Below are 18,754 nucleotides of genomic sequence, written 5' to 3'. Positions count from 1 at the left end.
ATTCAAGCCGTCTCCAGCCATTATTAGTCTCAAAGTGGGTTCCTCGTCATCGAATTATAAATCGCTAGTTTTTTGCGTATAGTTTTTTGGATAACTATAGCAGAATTTTAATGATCAAGAGTACAAAATGAATAAAAACTGATGTGGTAAAACAGTCGGGAGTGCCCAAATAGAGCGAACTTTCAATTAAAGCGCTGGCTGGCCACGATTGGCGACTGTACAGTAAAGATATATGAAAACTGAAAACATATATTAATTATAAATACAAAAGAAAGTGGAAAGATAGCGTTAGAAAACAAGAACAACAAAATATTTGTAAAAGCACATAATTACAATGACTTTTCCACTACTGTAGCATCAAACATTAAGTGAAACCATTCTCGAAGGTAACATTTTGTATAAGTTGTTATATACACATTCGACTGCGACATACAAATGCTACCACTTCATTTGCCACTATAAATTTACTTACCCTGAAGCTCAAACCTAGAATAAATTTAAGTGATAATAAGAAACGATTACGTTTTATAACAATTTCATCCACTGAAATAGTGCCCAACTTCACCGACGAGTAATACCAATACCAGATTCCAGTTTATCTGTAGTAGAAGTAAAGCAGTTAAACCCTTGGTGGGATGTATAAAAAAAAAAATAACGATTTTGAATGTCGTGTTGGACGTCTTGAAAAACACGTTAATTCCATAACTGAGATATCCGTTCTGTAGTTACCGTGCTAATAAGTAACCAAAAGTGATTGCACATGTTGTAAGCTATATTTTTAATGTTGTAATTTGTTTGTTAGCTCAGGGAATTGCGGGTCTGTAATGATGGCGCTAAGATCAGAGGCGTAGAAAATTCTATTTTTAGGGAATTTGACGTCAAGTTTTCTATTAAATTTGACGGTAGAATATAAACGCAAGTTTCAGCAAAACATCATAGAATCCCTATCTCAACTTGACGTCATCATCATGACACGCAGTGCCATCTGCTAGCAAACAAATCACAACATTAACAATATAGCTTGTATAAAATAACTTAGTATGTGCATTAGATAACACAGATCCAAGTATTTCACTAAAACCGAAAATACACAGACTAATTCATACTACCAGCTAGAAACAACTCATTATTTGCTTAACTATTTTCTTGGCAGGTTGAACTTCGTTGAATACATTATTGATAATATCTTATGAAACCTACAGCTATTATTATTAGAATTTTCATATTTATTAAAACGTAAACAAAACTAAAAATACGAAAATAAAGAAGGCGTATAATACACAGTTGGAATCGTCAAAATAAAGCTTTGATTCTGTGATTTACTTGTATATGTCGTTGAAGAAAAATTTAAAGGGTAAATGTGAGATATTTTAATGTATTAATAAATAAAATCTCAAAGCAGATTTTTGGAATTTGCAGAAGACTAACAATACAGCACTGTAATTATAAATTTGGATTCTTATAGAGGTAATAAGCTTCAAACTCCATTATTTCATATGATAAATGATTTTCTGTTGACACTTAATATTTTACAGTTTCTAATTTGTTAGCTCAAACCTTTAACCCCTCAAGATCAGATGGGCTCTTAATAAAATTTTAATGGTAAGTCTACTTTTTTTTTTAATATTTGATAATGTTATCTAAGTTTCATATACCTTAATTAACTTATGGAATGAGTTCCTGTTGGCTGCAGTAGAAGCTAACACTTTACAGAAGTTTAAGAAGAGAATTAATAATTTCATGACAAATAAAATGTGTTTAAATTTTTATTTTACTCAAGTGTGTGTGTGTGTGTGTGAATGGAAAACTTTATAAAGAATTAAATGGTTCTTTTTTCTTCAAATATGTTTGTCTCATATTGCATATTTTGGATTAAATATTTTCACAATTTTTCCAGGGAAATATTGACTGTACTTGCAAATCTTAGAATGGGTTTAGAGGATGCTTACTAGGAGGATTCTAAGGATGGAAGAGTTTTTTTTATAGGGCTAGCTTAAAATTCCTTATTTTCTCTCCAGAAAAGACAGTAAGAGGTGATTTTATTGAAGTCTATGGGATTATCCTGGGGATAAGAAGGATAAAGGTCTCTGATATTTATCTTTGTATAGGATGAAAAGACACAAGTTTAAGATTTGGAAAAAGACTGGCTTGGTTCCATTGAATAGTTTTATCTTTAACAGGGAAACTAACCTATGGAATGAGTTGATGTTGACAATAACAGAAGCTGTCATTTTTCAAAAGTTTTGTTACGTCTCTGTTCGTTAGTTAATTTTCCGTAAATTCGTTCCGACGAAACTTTAGCGACATAAGTCCTTTCTTAAATAAAACTGGTTTATTCTTTCCGAATACAACTTTACGATACACTTAATTTCAACAATCGCTCTATAACAACACTATAACTCACGTCTCACGTGGCCAACAATATTTTATCCGTATACATTCAATTACTTATTATCTCCCCGTCGCTTCGTGGCCGGTCTTGTATATACAAGACTACACTATATCTAGAAAGATTTAAGGAAAAGACGTGAAAGTTCGAGAATGACGTGGCGTGATACTAGTCACGTGACCTCAATGTCGTAACAGTTTAATAGAAGGAGTAAGGTGATATTCCTTTATTTTTTTGCTAATTGTTATTATGTTCATATTTTACATACCCCATTTCCCTCTCATTTAGTAGAGATGTCTCTTAAGCTTGTTTTTTGCATGTTGCCAATTCACAACCTATCAGAGTTCACTGTAACACTAATCTCATTGTAAAAAAAATGACTGACACTAGGTGATGCTGAAGACTGTCACAATAGCTATAGTCATGTATACAAGTTAATTGTCTTAGGTTTACTATGACTGATAGTAAATCAGTCTGTCACTATATAAATAAGTTGATTGGATGTTTTCTAAATATCCAAAAATCATCTTGTGCCAAGTTATAATTTTGTTATCAGGCAGAATTAAACGTATATGTACAAAAGGGAAAGAAAAGTGAAGACTAGCTAAGTCAGACATTTGAGAATTTGGCATTTTAGATTGGACTGCTTGTAACTCAAGAATTTTTAAGTGTTATGAGTTATAACTGATTAGAATTTGTATGTGTTTCATCATTAAATAGATTTTGCAACAATTTAACAAGTTAGGTTCCTTCTTTTTTTCTCACTTCTTGTGTTGAAGTTGTATTGTTGAGTCAGAAGTTTAGAGTTCAGTTTGTTGTTTGTAATAGTCCAGTCCCATTATTTTCAAATTGTGAGATGAATTCTGTTCAACTTATATTTCTGATAGTTTTTTACCTCCTCTCTCAAGATAACTACTCTCGTTCAGTGCTGCTCTCTATATACAAGTTTTTTTCACATGCCAAAGCCTTGAAACTCCTACCTATGCTGCAATTAACATGGTTCAATGCATCTTTGCTTGTAAGTCATCATGCAACAACCTTCCACCAATAGGAGTGTGATACACCCTCCTGATACATGTGACTCCCCCTATTCGATTCTACCTAACCATCACTTTGAAGTTAGGCATAAATTAAGCATGGGTTTTACGTGAGGAGAAAGGGTGGGAAGTGTGAGAAGAGGTAAGTACCTACTGGAAATATATTTTTAGTGTAAGAAAATAATACCTTCTGATACGGCACTATATCACTGCTCACATTATAGCTAGAATCCAATATTGGTAAGGTGGAGGGATATAGATAAGTATCATTCGAAAGCTTCTGAAGAACACCCACGGGGTGTAATCCCCCTTTAGGAGAGGAACACACATGGGATACTGCACTACTTCTGTACCAGGTATACTCTTCTCCCAGTTAGGTAGTAGGTGTCACATAAACTGGTGGAAATTGGGAGGAACACATCCAATGAATGAGAAAAAATGGGTGTTTCCAACCTCACATCCCATTAAAATCACTGGAATCATAAGCCATGATAAGAATGAAAGTAGGGTCCCTATCCAGAGATTGGATGGTGGGGAAGGCTAAAATGGATGTGTTCCATTGTGTAGAATGGCTAGGGCACAACAGACCGCACTTGGCAGGACAGCTCCAGACCAAAACCAGGTGGATCGAGCATACATAATGTGATCCATGGCAGGAGTAGAACAGAAGGAGAAAATTCCCATACTGATCTACTAAACAGGGCACATGTGCACAAATTTACAACGAACACCAGTCATCTGGGAATCGAACATCCAAATGATAGTAGGAAGAGATATGCCAATGTGGTGGTTCACTTCATTATCCAAAATGGACCAGTTTCACTTTGTGCAACATCTGCTTCAGGTAGTCAACCTCCCTGGTGTGAAGTGCCAGAGGGACAACATTTGTCCTGCACAACATTATCCTCCATATAGGACCACATAGACACTGGAGTGCATGAATGACCAGCTAACACCCTGAGAAACCACAGAGCTGAGGTGAATCAAATCGTATCTGCACAACATCAACCTCCAGGATCCACCACATGGAGGTGGAGCATATGAAGCATAAACCCATGACCAAGGTAGGATGAGGAATCAAGACCAACATGTGTGTGAGGATTTATGGTGATTAGTTCAGCTCTAATCCAAAACCACTTATTGGGAACCAACATTCAGTTCATGGTAGGATGAGGGATCCCAATTGGGGGGGGGGTGAACTGTAAAGTTGCAGATCTACTCAAATTCATGGAATATACTATAATGATATATGCATATCATCATCTCTTGGATAGGACCACACAGAAGCTGGAGTGCATGGATGCACAACATCAACCTTTGAGACTCACTGCACAGAGGTGGAGTGCACAAGTAGATGATCTACATCATCTACACCAGCAGAACACTATCACCCTACTCTCTGCTGAATAGAAGTGAACATATTCAGGAGGTTGCCTCCATGGTCCACCACCCCAGTGGCTAGGAACTGGAAAATTGCAAGGACTCTCATACCCCACTTGACAAAACAGGGAGTATAAATGCAGTGGAGAGTCCAGAGGAATGCTGGAGACAGTGCAATGGACAACCACAAAAACTCTGTTTTGAAATACAGACCACCCCTGATTTATTCAATCAAAGGGATGGGCAGCAATCCCCTTCTGCTTTACCTATGAAAGTTCATGGGTTAGTATGGTCTGGGTGTAACAAATTATTGCAAGAAACATGTATTAGTGGTCTGGTGGAACACTTCATCTCTACAGTGTGCATTACTGATCAACCTCCCGACAAATGATGGCCAAAAAATCCTCAGCTGAAACCCTCTGTCCTGAACCCTGTGTAACAGCACTCGAAATAGTAAGAATAGAAGCTGAAGACCTGACACAAAATTATGAATTCATGATTGACAGTGAACAAGTAAAAAAAATTGGAATAAAAAACAAGATAAACCAAGGTAAATTGCTTGGCCAAGTACTATAATGAACAAACTATAGAAAAAAAAATAGAAATTGTAAAGCACTACTTTGCAAAAATAAAATAAATTGTCTGAAATCAGCACAGTTTCAAAACATCTGCACTAGACAACTGCCTAACACAAAGTGATGGATAGGAAGAATCAAATCTTCTCAAGTTTTACATTTTTCCACATACATTCTTACCCTGTTACCATGCGCGGGGCAAAGAGAAACATTCATTTGTAAACAACTCCGATTGTCCCCAAAAATTTCTTGTAAACTCCTGGGCAATCTTACACCAAAAAACCTACCAAGAGTATGATGATAATTAAAAGTCTGTTAAAAAAAGCAGAGGTCTTTCTAAATGTTAACATATTTATAAGGCAAGGAAACATTTTTTTTAAAACTGTTTGGAGAACCATTAATGCCAGTTTTAGACTTCTGAGAACAGATTCCCATATTCTAATGCATTGTTAACAAAACAATTTAATCTAATGAACCTATAGGTTTTATATAACCTTTCTTAGAAGTTTTTTCTTAATTAAGGATCACAGCACAAATTTTCAAGTCACCCATTATTTCTCTGGTGTCAAGAGAGTTCTGAAAAGTAATAGTAAGAGAAAGAAATACTAATATTCTGCTAAGCTTCTTTGAGGTTTATGAGTAACTCTCATTAGGATTAAGAACTTTATTCTCAAGTAAGTTATTCAAATTTTTTTCCTGAAAGTCATTTCTTCAATAATAACATGAAATGTATGAATATTAACATGGTGTACCTTATATGACTAATAAAAATTCAGAAGCAGTTTGTTAGTTGTTCACAATTAGAAGAGTCTCTAAGTATTAACAACATGTTGTTCTTTGAGCTTCAATAATGTTTAACACATTTTTTGAAATATTATAGTATTGTAGTTTTTGAGAACGTTTTGAGGAATACTTGAAACATAACTGTTTTCTTTTATCCTCTTTTCCAGTCTTTCTGTTGTTTAACCATTGTAAATGCTTTCACACATAAATGCTGCAGAATCTAAAAATATGTTTGAAATAATAGGAAATGCAGAGAATGAGAAGCTGTCAAGAATTAAAGAGACTCTTCCCAATTTGGTAAAGGAAGATAGGTCTGTACAACCAACAAACTGCTGCTGAGCCTTTGTTAGAAAAATAAGGTAGTTTACACTTCTTCAACATAAATAAAGTTAAGGTAAAAATCTTCCCCACCCTTAAAGGTTGTTTTTAAATGCAAAGCTACACAAATGGTTATCTGCACTGTGTCCACCAAGGGTATTGAAACCCTATTTTAAGCACTAAAATTGGCCAGTCTGAAAATATTTTTCTTCGCTTTCATTGGTAAAATCACCAGTAAAAAAAAGCAAAAAGGCTTAGCAAAGTTTCCTTCTCCCATAAAAGGTTCCTCTTTAAATTTTTTGAAGGACCAAAAACTATCCTTGACTTTTTTTTGCACTTAATATAAGCATAAAACACTGTGAAATTTGATGTTTTGAGGCATGAAATTTTTATTCTTTGTCTTGATGATAGAAATATTTTTACTTCTTTTAATTTTACTATTTTACAGGTGAATTTTATGTTTTTATAAGCTTGACATTTTTCATTTATTAGAAGATTAATTTCTCTAATTATCCATTGGAAAATATATCTTCAAAATATGAAATAACAACATATAAAGCATGCAATTTTGTAGAGTAGCCATTAATATTTGAAAGCGGCATTAAAAAAAATTATTTTCTTTTGTGAAAAATTTCAATGTTATGTAGAAAACACTTTAGGAATGTAAAGTTCACAAATCTTTCAAAATCAAATTCTATAGAATCAGGAAACAAATGCACTATAGAATGTGTGAAATGTTAGGACAATGTTTACATATTACCTGTATTTTAGTGTGTGTGTGAAGTAATCTGCTAGTAATTTTCAGATCTTGAAATTTTTCTGCAATTACGAGTCAAACTTTTATGTTACTTAATTAGCAATTACCAAGTTACACACCTGTACAATGTATTGGAGGTGGGCAGTTAGTGGAATTTATTAAGTGTTTAAATATTAGGTTCAATAATATGTTACATTCAACTTATTAGTTATTCTCACATAAGACTTGGATAGTTCTAATGATCAATTATTGTAATAATTTCAATTAATTGCTTATTTCTGTGAGTTGTGACACTAATCAATTAAGCTGAACAACACTGAATTAGTTGAAAATTATGAGAAATAATATATTTCAATTATTTAGACAGTTGGAATAATGAAAAACAGTAATTACACAAACTGATTATTTTAGCTGGCACTAATCAACGTAACTGATGCCCATAGGTAAACCTCTCATTTTAGAATGATCCTCATTATGAATGATAAGGTTATGGATCAGAGGAGAGAAAAAAAAGAACACATCAAGATTTTGTTGCATGTTTGTTCATTTACTTTTCAATGATTTTCAATTTTATTGTTTTTATAATCATGTTTACTAATTTTGCAAACGAGTTTTATAAACTGCCAGCATAGGTCTGATTAGCCCCGGTGTATTACAATGACTTTTTATTTCTATGGCAAGATACAACTTAATACCTTTTGTTCATGTGTGACTTACATTTTCGTTGAATGCATGAAATTTCAAAATAACTTCTTCAATATTAACAGTTGTTAATACAATTTTCAACAAAAATATGAAAAAAATTTAACATACAAATTTAAAACACATTTACATTCAAAAAATTAACTTTTCCATAATTTAAAAAGTAGAAAAGCAATTCTCACAATATATTAATTTCGTGTAATTATCACATAACAGAGATCTAAATTCAAATGTATAACTAATAAATATCTTTAAATTATTGGTTTAACAGCATAAATTAAAATTAATTCAATTAGGTTATAATAATTTAACATACAAATAAAAATCAGTCATCATTTAAAAAGTAGACTAGACATATACCACACAAATACTTGAATTATGCGATGAACCTTGCATAAGCATGCAAAACAGGAGAGTGGGGTAATTTTTATGGTCAAATCATCTTTAATATGACATTGTTTTTACTATGATCTTAAATACTGTGTTCTGGTGATCATGTTGTATCAAGACAGATGTGTACTCAATTATATCAGTTAATTGTCCAGCTTTATATAGTAGAACTGAATACTAAATTCAATTGTCATTCTGTTAATTAACCAAAGCATGTATTTTGATTTCAAATAAAATTATATACCTTTTTACATTAATACGACTTAGAGGTGGCTATACACAAAACTCACAGTCATCAAGATAAGCTAACCAATTGGTTGATCCAACTGATGAATTCAAGTCTATAATATGAATATGTTAGCTTTTTTTAGTTCAGTTACATCAACTAATCGTTAAATTGTACTAAAAGACACTTCACTCATTGATAACTGACCTCATCAGTAACCTGATTTGCTTTCATCTGATACTGGTTTTAGTTCAGTTACATCAACTAATTGTTAAAATGTACTAAAAGACACTTCACTCATTGATAACTGACCTCATCAGTAACCTGATTTGCTTTCATCTGATACTGGTTTAGTTCACTGTATCCAGCAGAATCATTGTTTAATGCAGACATGATGATCTATTCTTGGAAGTAGTGAGCAGTTTAAAATCACAGAAATTGGTATGTATCTTCCAACAACCTATATTTGAAAAAAAAGAGAGAAAAATTATACAGTGTCACTTTTTTACACACACACAGGTAAAGATTATAATAACAATTTTTTTTTCTGTACTCTAATCAAGGCTCATACAATTCTTCCCAAATTTTTCAGTGTCTTCACAACACTGCCATAGAGACTCAACTTCAATGACAAAATCTAATAGTTAATATACAGTTTCTTTTTTTCCTATTTTATTTACCCTTTCATAGGCATTTTCTTTCTTCTTTATCCTTCCTAATTTTTACCCTTTTTCTCCTCTCTCAGGGCTAGCACAATCATTAAGAAAACTTGGCATTCATCTAGGGTGGCAAATTTTTATTTATTTATTATTTTTCTTGGGGAGGGGGGTGCAAAAAAAAACGAGTAAACTATAAAATACAATATTAACAATCAATAATGCAGTTTTAACTGTATTGTAGATTGAATATTATGCAGCCTGCTAGGCCAGGAGTACTCCGCTAAGTGTCAAAAACATTAAGTTATTTTCAGCATACTTCTTTATGAGGATTTACTATTATTGGCATGTCTTATATCATAAATTATATTAGACTTTATGCAGTGTAATTTATGTTATAGGGTTAATGAAAGGCGTGGAACATTTAATAAAATAAAGTTTGTATCGTTTACTATCATTTCATTTATGTTAGGTGTAAAATAAATCAGTACAAGTAGGCCTTCGTTCCAGATATTATTCCTTTATATTGGAAGTGGTTGGGTATGAGGAATTGGCAAGAGTGCCAGGTGGACAGTTTGCCTAGGGCACCAATTACCCTTGCACCAGTGCTGTACTCTTTTATAACCCAAAATTATTTCCAAAGTTTCAAAATATCAAAATTATTCCATTAACTTATACACAAGTAATTGGAAGAATATGTATATCTGCTTACAATCATACGCAAGTTCAAATATGCAAATAAATGCTTATAATCAAAACTCCAACTTTTGGGGAATACATACTTAATTAAATATCATACAGTTCTTGACACCTTGACACTCACCCAGCACAATGTTTCTAACTTTGAAATGCTACTAGAACAATTATAAACTGAAGAAAATTTCATTATTCAACACCCATTTTGTAAAACATTCTTGAAAAACTCGTCAAAGACAAAATTATTCAATATCACATTCAAAAACATAAATGGATAATTCAGTAAGCCAAGTAAGTAAAATAAGCCATACAATTTCTATATCTAAACTAAGCCAAACTGGAAAAAAAAATTAACAGATTACTTAGTGATAAATCCATTTTTAGATATTTGTATGGAGAATGAAGGTGTGGCATTTTCTAATAAACTTTCCCAGATGAGTAAATTTGGTAGGTCTGTTACACAATAGAAAGCTTGACAAGGTAAATTGTGAAGTAATACTGGGTTGTGCTAAAAGTAATTGAGTCTGTACTGTGAAATAAAATGGACTGGACACAAAGTGTGATGCACAATGAAAACAATATTTATTAATTCCACAAACACAATGTATGTACTTGCACTGGATGATGGGCAATCACCCTTAATTGATTTGCGAATTGATCAGGCTGGCTTTACTCACTCAAGACTTATTTCCAAGTTTACTTATTCACTCAAGATAATGTTCCACACTGTCTAAATCTCAAGCTACTTAGTTGAACCAGGAATCTCAGACTAATCCAGAGCAACTAGCATTACTTATGTAACTGATCGTTCTCATTGAAACAAATGGAAGGCTGTAATCTGTAGATACCATCTGACCTACAATTGAAAGCCATTGTTGTCTACACTATTGCACAACGTGCAGCATAGCATTACAGCTATTGATTCATAGGTAGTCCAGATGGTATCTCCAATAGAATGAGAAAGAACAATGTTAGCTAGAATAAAATCAAGTTAATATTTTCTTGACTACATGCCATGTGAAAACTGCATATACCTAGAATAAACAAATGTTTGAATATTTCTATATTAATTGGACAGAAAAAACATTGAATATAGGCATACCAAAGATACCTATTTGTTAAAAAAAAATTCTGTCTTAACTATAATTACTTGCAGTGAATTGTAATCTTAAAGAAACCTCACTGTAGCTGTTATACATTAACAGTCCATAATCCTGACGTGCTTAAATCCTGGCATAAAATAAACATATGTATATACACACATTCTTAAACCAAAACTGCATAGGAACTAACTAAACAAAAATATTTTTTTAATTCCTATGTTACTAAAAGCAGGTAGAAAACATATCACATACCTGCATATTAGTCATGAAAACTATTGAGATTGCCTTGTTCTGATTGTCTGTGTGTGTCTAGTTCTCTGTAGCAGATATTACTTCCACCGCATGAGGGGATGTAGTTCTTATGTATTGAAAGAGTTGGTAACTGTAATGTTCTTTGGTCTGTACATAAATACTATAAGATAATGACCAAGAGAAATCATATAAGCTTTCTCTCAGTTCTACCTGGTTTATGTTTTAGTATAGTTTCTTCCAAGAAAAGGGAAGCTGTATCTTAAGTTAGTAGGAGAAATTATGTGAAGTGTCAATGTGAGTGTGAACCTTATTTTTTATTTTTGTCTGTGAATAAAGATTGTGTATTTTTTTTATAAAATGTATCCACCCTTTCTACTTCATTATGAAAGCTTAAAACTTAGGTAATCCAGAAACTTCCTGTTCAACCCTGCCATTATTAAGCTGACCTATCTAATATTTGCACAGAAATTGATTCATCCAAAAACATCATATGTTAATCATCTGATAACATCCTGGCAAGATATTCTACACCATTTTCACAAACACTACTTTTGATTAGTACAGATTAAAGGAATGACCATATATTTACCTTCCTATATAAGATCTAATGTGCCAAGATCCAAAAGTTTACAAATATTTACCATAAAAATTACTGCAATTATATTTATAATCTTCAGCAAGTGTATGAATTTAGAATGGTTTTATTTTAAAATTAAATGCACCAAAAATATTTTTTAAAGCTCATAATGATATACATATTGTTCTTTAAGTTTAACACATTAAGACAGTTGGATAATTTCAGTTACCTTTAAAAACAAGGGGAATTCATGGGGCTTATCTTTCACTATACAAAAGTTGAGTAAATACTGCACTATAATGTATGCTTGAAACTTTTCTAACTTACACTAATACCAGCTATGTGCCAGTTAAGAAAGAAAGCATATGTACACGTTATGATACGAGCCAGTGCCTGAATTTTAAACAGTGGATCTGAAACTATTTAATATCAAAACTCTTGTTGATACTTTCAATATTAAAAAACGTTTGGTTAATGCACAGTTTAAAACTGTTCCAGAAGGCTTTTCTGAAATTATTTTCTATGTTTCTAAATAAACAGTAAACATAATAAATGTGTACTGATTAGTTACTTATGGTAAAGAAGAAGAAAAAAGAGTAACTGTATCTCTTCCCCCACTAGGATCAAAGAAATATGTGGATACAAAGACAACAGTAACATTCACAATGACCCTACTTATAGTGTCATGTGTGCCTGTAACATAAAATAACAATGTTTAGGGACAACAAGGGACATGTTGGTCTATCTCAACTGTCCCATCATCTAAATTATTATAAATTTAAACAAAAACAAAAAAAACTTAAAGCCAGCCCTTATCATTCATGTAGTTATTAGGCTTTCTCTTAAACTCCAAAACATCCAAAGTCAACCCATTCCTGAGGCCAACCACCCTGTTAGAAAAATAAAACCGTCTTAGCTGAAGATGACTCCTACCTTGCCAAAATGTATATTTTTGTCCCCTGGTCCTACTATTAACCCAATTAAGTATGAAAAAAGATAATGCATCAACACTATTAATTCCCTTTACAATCTTAAACACCTTAATCAGATCCCCTCTAACTCTTCATTTTTCAAGAGAAAACAGTTTCCAGCAATTCAATGTCCTTCCTAAGGTAAAGAGCCCAAGAATGAAGATAATACTCCAAATTTGGCTTAACCAGTGACCTATACAATGAAATTATAACCTTTTTAGACTTGTATTCAATATTTCTGTAGATACAACCAAAAATCCTATTTGCCCTACCACTAGCAACAGCACACTGCTTGGATGGCTCAAGAAACTGATCAACAATTGCACTAAGATCCTTTTCTTTTATGACACTGTTAAGATAATTCTCATCCAAATTATACTTATAATTCAAATCATGATAACCCACATGCATTATCTTGAATTTATTATAATTAAAATCCATCTGCCACTATTCATTCAACTCACTAAATGATATAAATCCTTTTGTAAATCAGCAGCATCCTTTTCATAGCTAGCATCATCCAAGACCTTAATATCATTACCAAATTTAAGTAATTTATTGACCATTCCTTCATTTATGTCATTGATGTAAACCAAAAAGAGCAAAGGTCCTACGACTGAGCCCTGAGGTACCCCACTTGTGACATTAATACAGACTGACTGAACTCAATTTATAAAAACCCTCCGCTTTTTGCCATCCAGCCACTCTCTTAACTAATTATCTAATTTATCCCCACACCTATAGAGATCATTTTTACAAGCCTTTTATGTTACACCTTGTCAAAGGCTTTCTGAAAATCCAAATACACCAAATCTACACCCGTACCCTCATCTACATAAGCTGTAACTTTTCCAAAGAATGTCAAAAGATTTGTAAGGCAAGACATGTTGACTATCCAATAAAATTCTGAACTTTGTTAAATGACTTTGCAAAGCATCTTTCATCACACTTTCCAAAACGTTTCCCACAACTGATGTAAGACTAATAGGCCTATAATACTGGGACACTTTTTATTACCTCCCTTGAAAAGTGGTGTGACATTAGCTAACTTCCAATTCTTTGGCACCTGCCAAGAACTTGCAAAAAATAGTAGCAAGTGGCTCACATATCCAATCCTTAACCTCCTTCAAAATCCTTGGGGAAATATTATCTGGCCCAGGAGCCTTATCATTTTCTAAGCTTCCCAATTTTTCTTAACAAGCTCAGAATACAAACTGACAGAAATATAGTTTAAAATTCTATGTTTTAAACTGGAGTAGCTGTATGTATGGCACTTTAGAAAAATGCAAAAGCTTATACCAAATGTGATGACTATGTACAATATCAGTTAATACTAAGAAGTTATCAAGTATAAACATTGCAAGTTAGTTTCCAACACTTACTTTTTAATACAGGTCTATTCAATATCTTGATAATGATTCTCACATCCACTCATCATTCTCTCAGTTCATAGCATAAAGAGCTCATCAGTTTGAATACTCATGTATTAAGCTTGAGACATTTTAAAATAAGAAATTACTTTTCACATACTTTCTGCAACCTCTTCTTCAAGAACTTGTTGTTTAACACATCATGATTACAAATTTGTTAGTACTGTATGGTCTAAAAAAATCATTTGAAATTTACTATTTCAAAATGTTATCATTGCTTTGTGCTGAAGTAGTACATGTTCTTACACAATGCAAACTAAACAGATTTATTATAAATTATAATAATATTTTGAAAACTGTGAAAATTTGCTGTATTACTGTGAATTGAAGGAGTCAAAATATAGTATTTTTCAACCAATATCTCAATTCTAAGTATGGCAATAGAAATTAAAATAAACATTCTTCAATCAAATGTGTCATTTATGTTTTTATAACAGTTAAGATACATAGTTTTAATAGGAGAGCATATCAATTACCACACATTCTTGAATAATATCAGTATACTTTGTCAAATGGAGAATTTCAACTTCTTTAAGTTCTTACTTTTAATTTTACAGATGAAAAATGAATACTCAGTAATGGTAAAAAAATCTATATTCTCACTATTAAAGTTATATCATTAATGTTACTAACATTAGTAATAGTAGTACCAGTAACACTTACTAATTTGTAACTGTAAATTGCTTATATAACTTATAGTTATAAGTTATAAAGTAGCAATAACTTAAATAAGTTAAATTCTGAATTAATTTATATATAACTAGTTATTAATGCTATAGTTTGATATTATTAAGCCTAATACTGCTAGAACATCTTTTAGTTTCACTCAGTTTTAGTTCCGTTTATCTTAAGTTGATTGTGCATTTATCTGCCATTGTTTCTAATCTTCTATGCTTGCAGTATTAGGCAGATCTACACAATATACTCGTACTTTGTAAATTGTATTTGCACTAAATTGTAGCCTACCGAGCATAAAACAACCACAGTAGGCGTAGCCAAAGTACAACTAGATATGTAACTTTAAACTTAAAGTTGCAAGGTTACTTCCTGTAAAACATTTAAACATAAGTTTTAGTTTAATATTACCAACGGGTAATGCTAACTTATCATCAAAGTAAATAAGCTTACATGTTAACTAAACTTACTTATATCATTCAAATTCACTCCTGTAATGTTAATTTAGTTCAAAAAATAAATATGTAGCTTTGTTAAAAACGAAAAATAAACCCAAGTACTAGTACTCAGTAGTAGTAGTAGCCGGAAGTTGGAGCCCTTGTGACGTCAATTTATACTCTATACACCATGAATCAAGTATTATATGACAATATTATTATTAAAAATAATGAAAATTGTCGATGAAATTCGTTTTTAAGCTCACTGTATCGATTACTTTTCACTATTAATATTTTAAGCAATTTAAATGACTGCAAAGGTGGGGGATTTCGAAGATTATAATTGCTCAATACATTTAGTTAAACGGGAAATTAACAAATAAAAAACTATACGAAACAAGGTAGGCTGAAATTTTGAATATTATTAGAATGGACTTTAAATATATTAAGAGTAAGCAAAATGTTAGGATGGGAGTAGGGCCTTTGAGGGATGATATAGGAAGGGATGGTTGAGTTATCAAATTATGTTTTTTCCTTGGAGATATGAATTACTTGCTACAATTTTTTTTGAAAATCCTTGAATAGTGGGGAGCTGCCAGGAGATTAGAAACTGGCACCAGCGGTGAGAAGGATAAAGGATGCTTTGCATAACCATTTAACAAAGTTTAAAAAGTTATTGGGCAATCAATGTAATTTCACTAGGGGAAGTCTTGCCTTACTAATATTTTTGATTGTCTCTGACAATATTACTGCTTTCTTAGATGACTGTACGGGTATGTATTTGGTGTATCTGGGTTTTTAGAAAGTATTTGACAAATTTTCACATAAAAGGCTTGCTAAAAAGTTGTCTCCGAAGGTTTGGAGCGAGAGGTTGGCTCATTGACTAGAAAACTGTCTGCATGGAAGAAAGCGGAGGGTTGTTATAAATGGATTTCAGTAAAACTAGATTAATGTCACAAGTGGAGTACCTCAGGGCTCAGTGTTAGTACCTCTGATATTTTTTTTTCCATCAAGGAGATAAATAAAGAAATGGTAATTTTTTATTTGCTGATGATATTAGCGTTTTGGTGTTGTTGTCTGTGAGGATGTTGCTGCTGCTTTACAAAAGGATTTGCATTATTTGGCGAGTTGGACGAATATATGGTGGATGGCTTTTAATTATAATAAATGCAAGAAAATGTATGCGGGACATCACAATTTGAATTATGAGAATGATTCTGATAGGGATAACTTTAACAGAAAAGGATATTGGTGTTCTGGTTGATTATTCTTAAGCCATCCAAGCAATACGTTGTTGTTAATGGCAGGACAAATAGTAGCTTAGGTTGTATTTTAAAAAGGTAATAATGTCATTGTATAGGACATTGGTTAGACCCAATTTGAAATATTCCGTTGAGTCTTAGACTTTTTACCTTAGAAATGACATTGAATTGTTGGAAAGGGTGAAAAGGAGGGCTACTAGGATAGTACCTGGGACAAAAGATTGTTATGATTTCTGAAATTGTTTTCTCTTGAAAAAAGAAGAGTTAGAGGGGATCTGATTGAGGTGTTTAGGATTGTCAAGGAAATTGATATTAAAGATGCATCATTTTAGTTCGTACTTAATGGTGAGAAAGATAAAACTAGAGAACACAAGTATAAATTTTGACATGGTAGGAGTCATCTTCAGCTAAGACAGCTTTATTTTTATAAAAGGGTGGTTAGCCTTTCATTCAGATGTGGTAGATGCAGTTAATTAACGGACCTTAAGCGAAGGCTTGATAAATATTTTAATGACATGGGTTGAATTTGTGTATTTTTTCTATATTTTAGAGTGTAGTATTGTGGATGGGATGGCCTAGATGGACTAACAGATTCCCATGTTGTCCTTAAATTATATATACGTATAAATATGAAATACGCCGAAAGTCCGTTGTGAATTCATGTGTATAGTGACATCACTGCTATTATGAATTAAAACTCCATTAATAAAAGCATCTTATTAATTTGATTTATTGCTTTAATTATGGTTTCAAGTGGTCTTGAATCTTATGTTATTTACGCTCTTGATAATATCTACATGTTGTATAAATATGCAAAAGAAATATACAGGTTTATTCTGCGTAATTCATTCCATTTCGCTTATGTGTTTGAAATCTGTCTCGAAAATCTCAATAAAATAGCATAGGATGATTTCTGCATAGTTGATGGCCAACAAAAAAAATCAATTATTCAAAATAGTATGTTCCAGAAATATTGTGCAGAGAATAATTTCGATAATAGTTGGTTTGTTGGTAAATTGTCATTAAGCACAAAGCTACTCAATGGGATATTTGTACTCTGCCCACCACGAATATCGAAACCTGATTTTAGCTTCTTAAACGTACAGACTTACCACTAAGCTACTGGGGACTTCGAAAAAGAACAGCAGTTAATTGAAAAAACAACAAAATAAAACATGTTAACAAATGTAACAAATCTTTGTTCATTAATAGTGTGAGGCTTTACTTAACTGGCTGACTTTAATGTTAGTTAATGACTGCATAGTAGACTGAAAGCAATATTTTGCACGAGATGGAGACAGGAAACAGAGTAATGATGATACCATTGATATACCATATTGTTACGTCAGACCAAAGTGACACTGTTGTTTCTCACAACCCTAGGTTACCGACACCAGTGTTCATTCCCATAATACATAAAGGTGTGATTTGTCTCTGATATTCTCGCAAAACTACGCATGAAATATCTGAGTTAGCATTTCTTAACTTTGAATTGATAACCTTAGCTTAGCGTGAAATTCAACAAACAAACAAACTGAACTACACGGCCGTTCAGTTTCTCAATATATCTTTCTTTATGTGCCTCGTTCAGATGATTTACCGGTTGAGATAAAACGATATTAGAAGACAGGTTTGCCATTTTTCGCCTAAGATCAATTTAAGCACTTGAGGTCCAAAATGGTGGAGCAAAATATATCCCTCATGCCTTTTAGACGTCAGTATAAGGCCTCCATACAACTATTTGCATCACCACTTCAAAATTAGTGTGACTGCATTCTAGAAGGATATAACATATGTAACGAATTTATTATTATATTTTTGTTTTAATATCAACGTTTGTTTGGATTAAATTTATATTTAGAAAAATACATGGCTTATGCTGTTAGATATGTATTACAAAACTCTCCCCCCCTATTCTCCAAAATTGTAGAAGATTCTCGAGAGTAAGAATCAACAATATATGTATGTACGTAAACGCTTAAATGTAGCTCAGTGTTGTTACTTAAAACTGAAATTTCTAGAACGCCTCCACACGGCTATAAATATAACCAACGCGACACGCCAAAAAATAGAGTATATATTATTAGTTTGCTATAGTCGGTGTGCTACAAACTTTGAAATCTATAACTGTGATTGTT

The 18,754-nt window shown here is 32.4% G+C and overlaps 1 protein-coding gene across 6 annotated transcripts in view; it reads right to left on the bottom strand.

Annotated features, from left to right (window-relative positions):
* LOC106458312 (synaptosomal-associated protein 25-like) overlaps positions 1 to 15,490 on the bottom strand; it is a 46,918-nt gene extending 31,428 nt beyond the window's left edge. For 2 of the 6 annotated variants that reach the window (XM_022384485.1, XM_013917811.2), the window contains exons 1-2: positions 15,388 to 15,490; positions 8,870 to 9,017 (exon numbers count right to left, since the gene is read on the bottom strand). In XM_022384485.1, coding sequence (XP_022240193.1) covers positions 8,870 to 8,950 — 81 coding nt within the window. In that variant the 5' untranslated portion in view covers positions 8,951 to 9,017; positions 15,388 to 15,490. Of the gene's footprint in view, positions 1 to 8,764; positions 9,018 to 14,194; positions 14,304 to 14,905; positions 15,029 to 15,387 lie in introns of those variants that run through there. The other 4 variants (XM_022384483.1, XM_022384484.1, XM_022384486.1 and 1 more) reach the window with 4 other exon arrangements.
* Positions 15,491 to 18,754: the final 3,264 nt, after the last annotated feature.

This window comes from Limulus polyphemus, unplaced genomic scaffold, assembly GCF_000517525.1.
Source record: "Limulus polyphemus unplaced genomic scaffold, Limulus_polyphemus-2.1.2 Scaffold442, whole genome shotgun sequence".
Taxonomy (NCBI): domain Eukaryota; kingdom Metazoa; phylum Arthropoda; class Merostomata; order Xiphosura; family Limulidae; genus Limulus; species Limulus polyphemus.
This window is presented reverse-complemented; position numbering and strand designations above follow the sequence as displayed.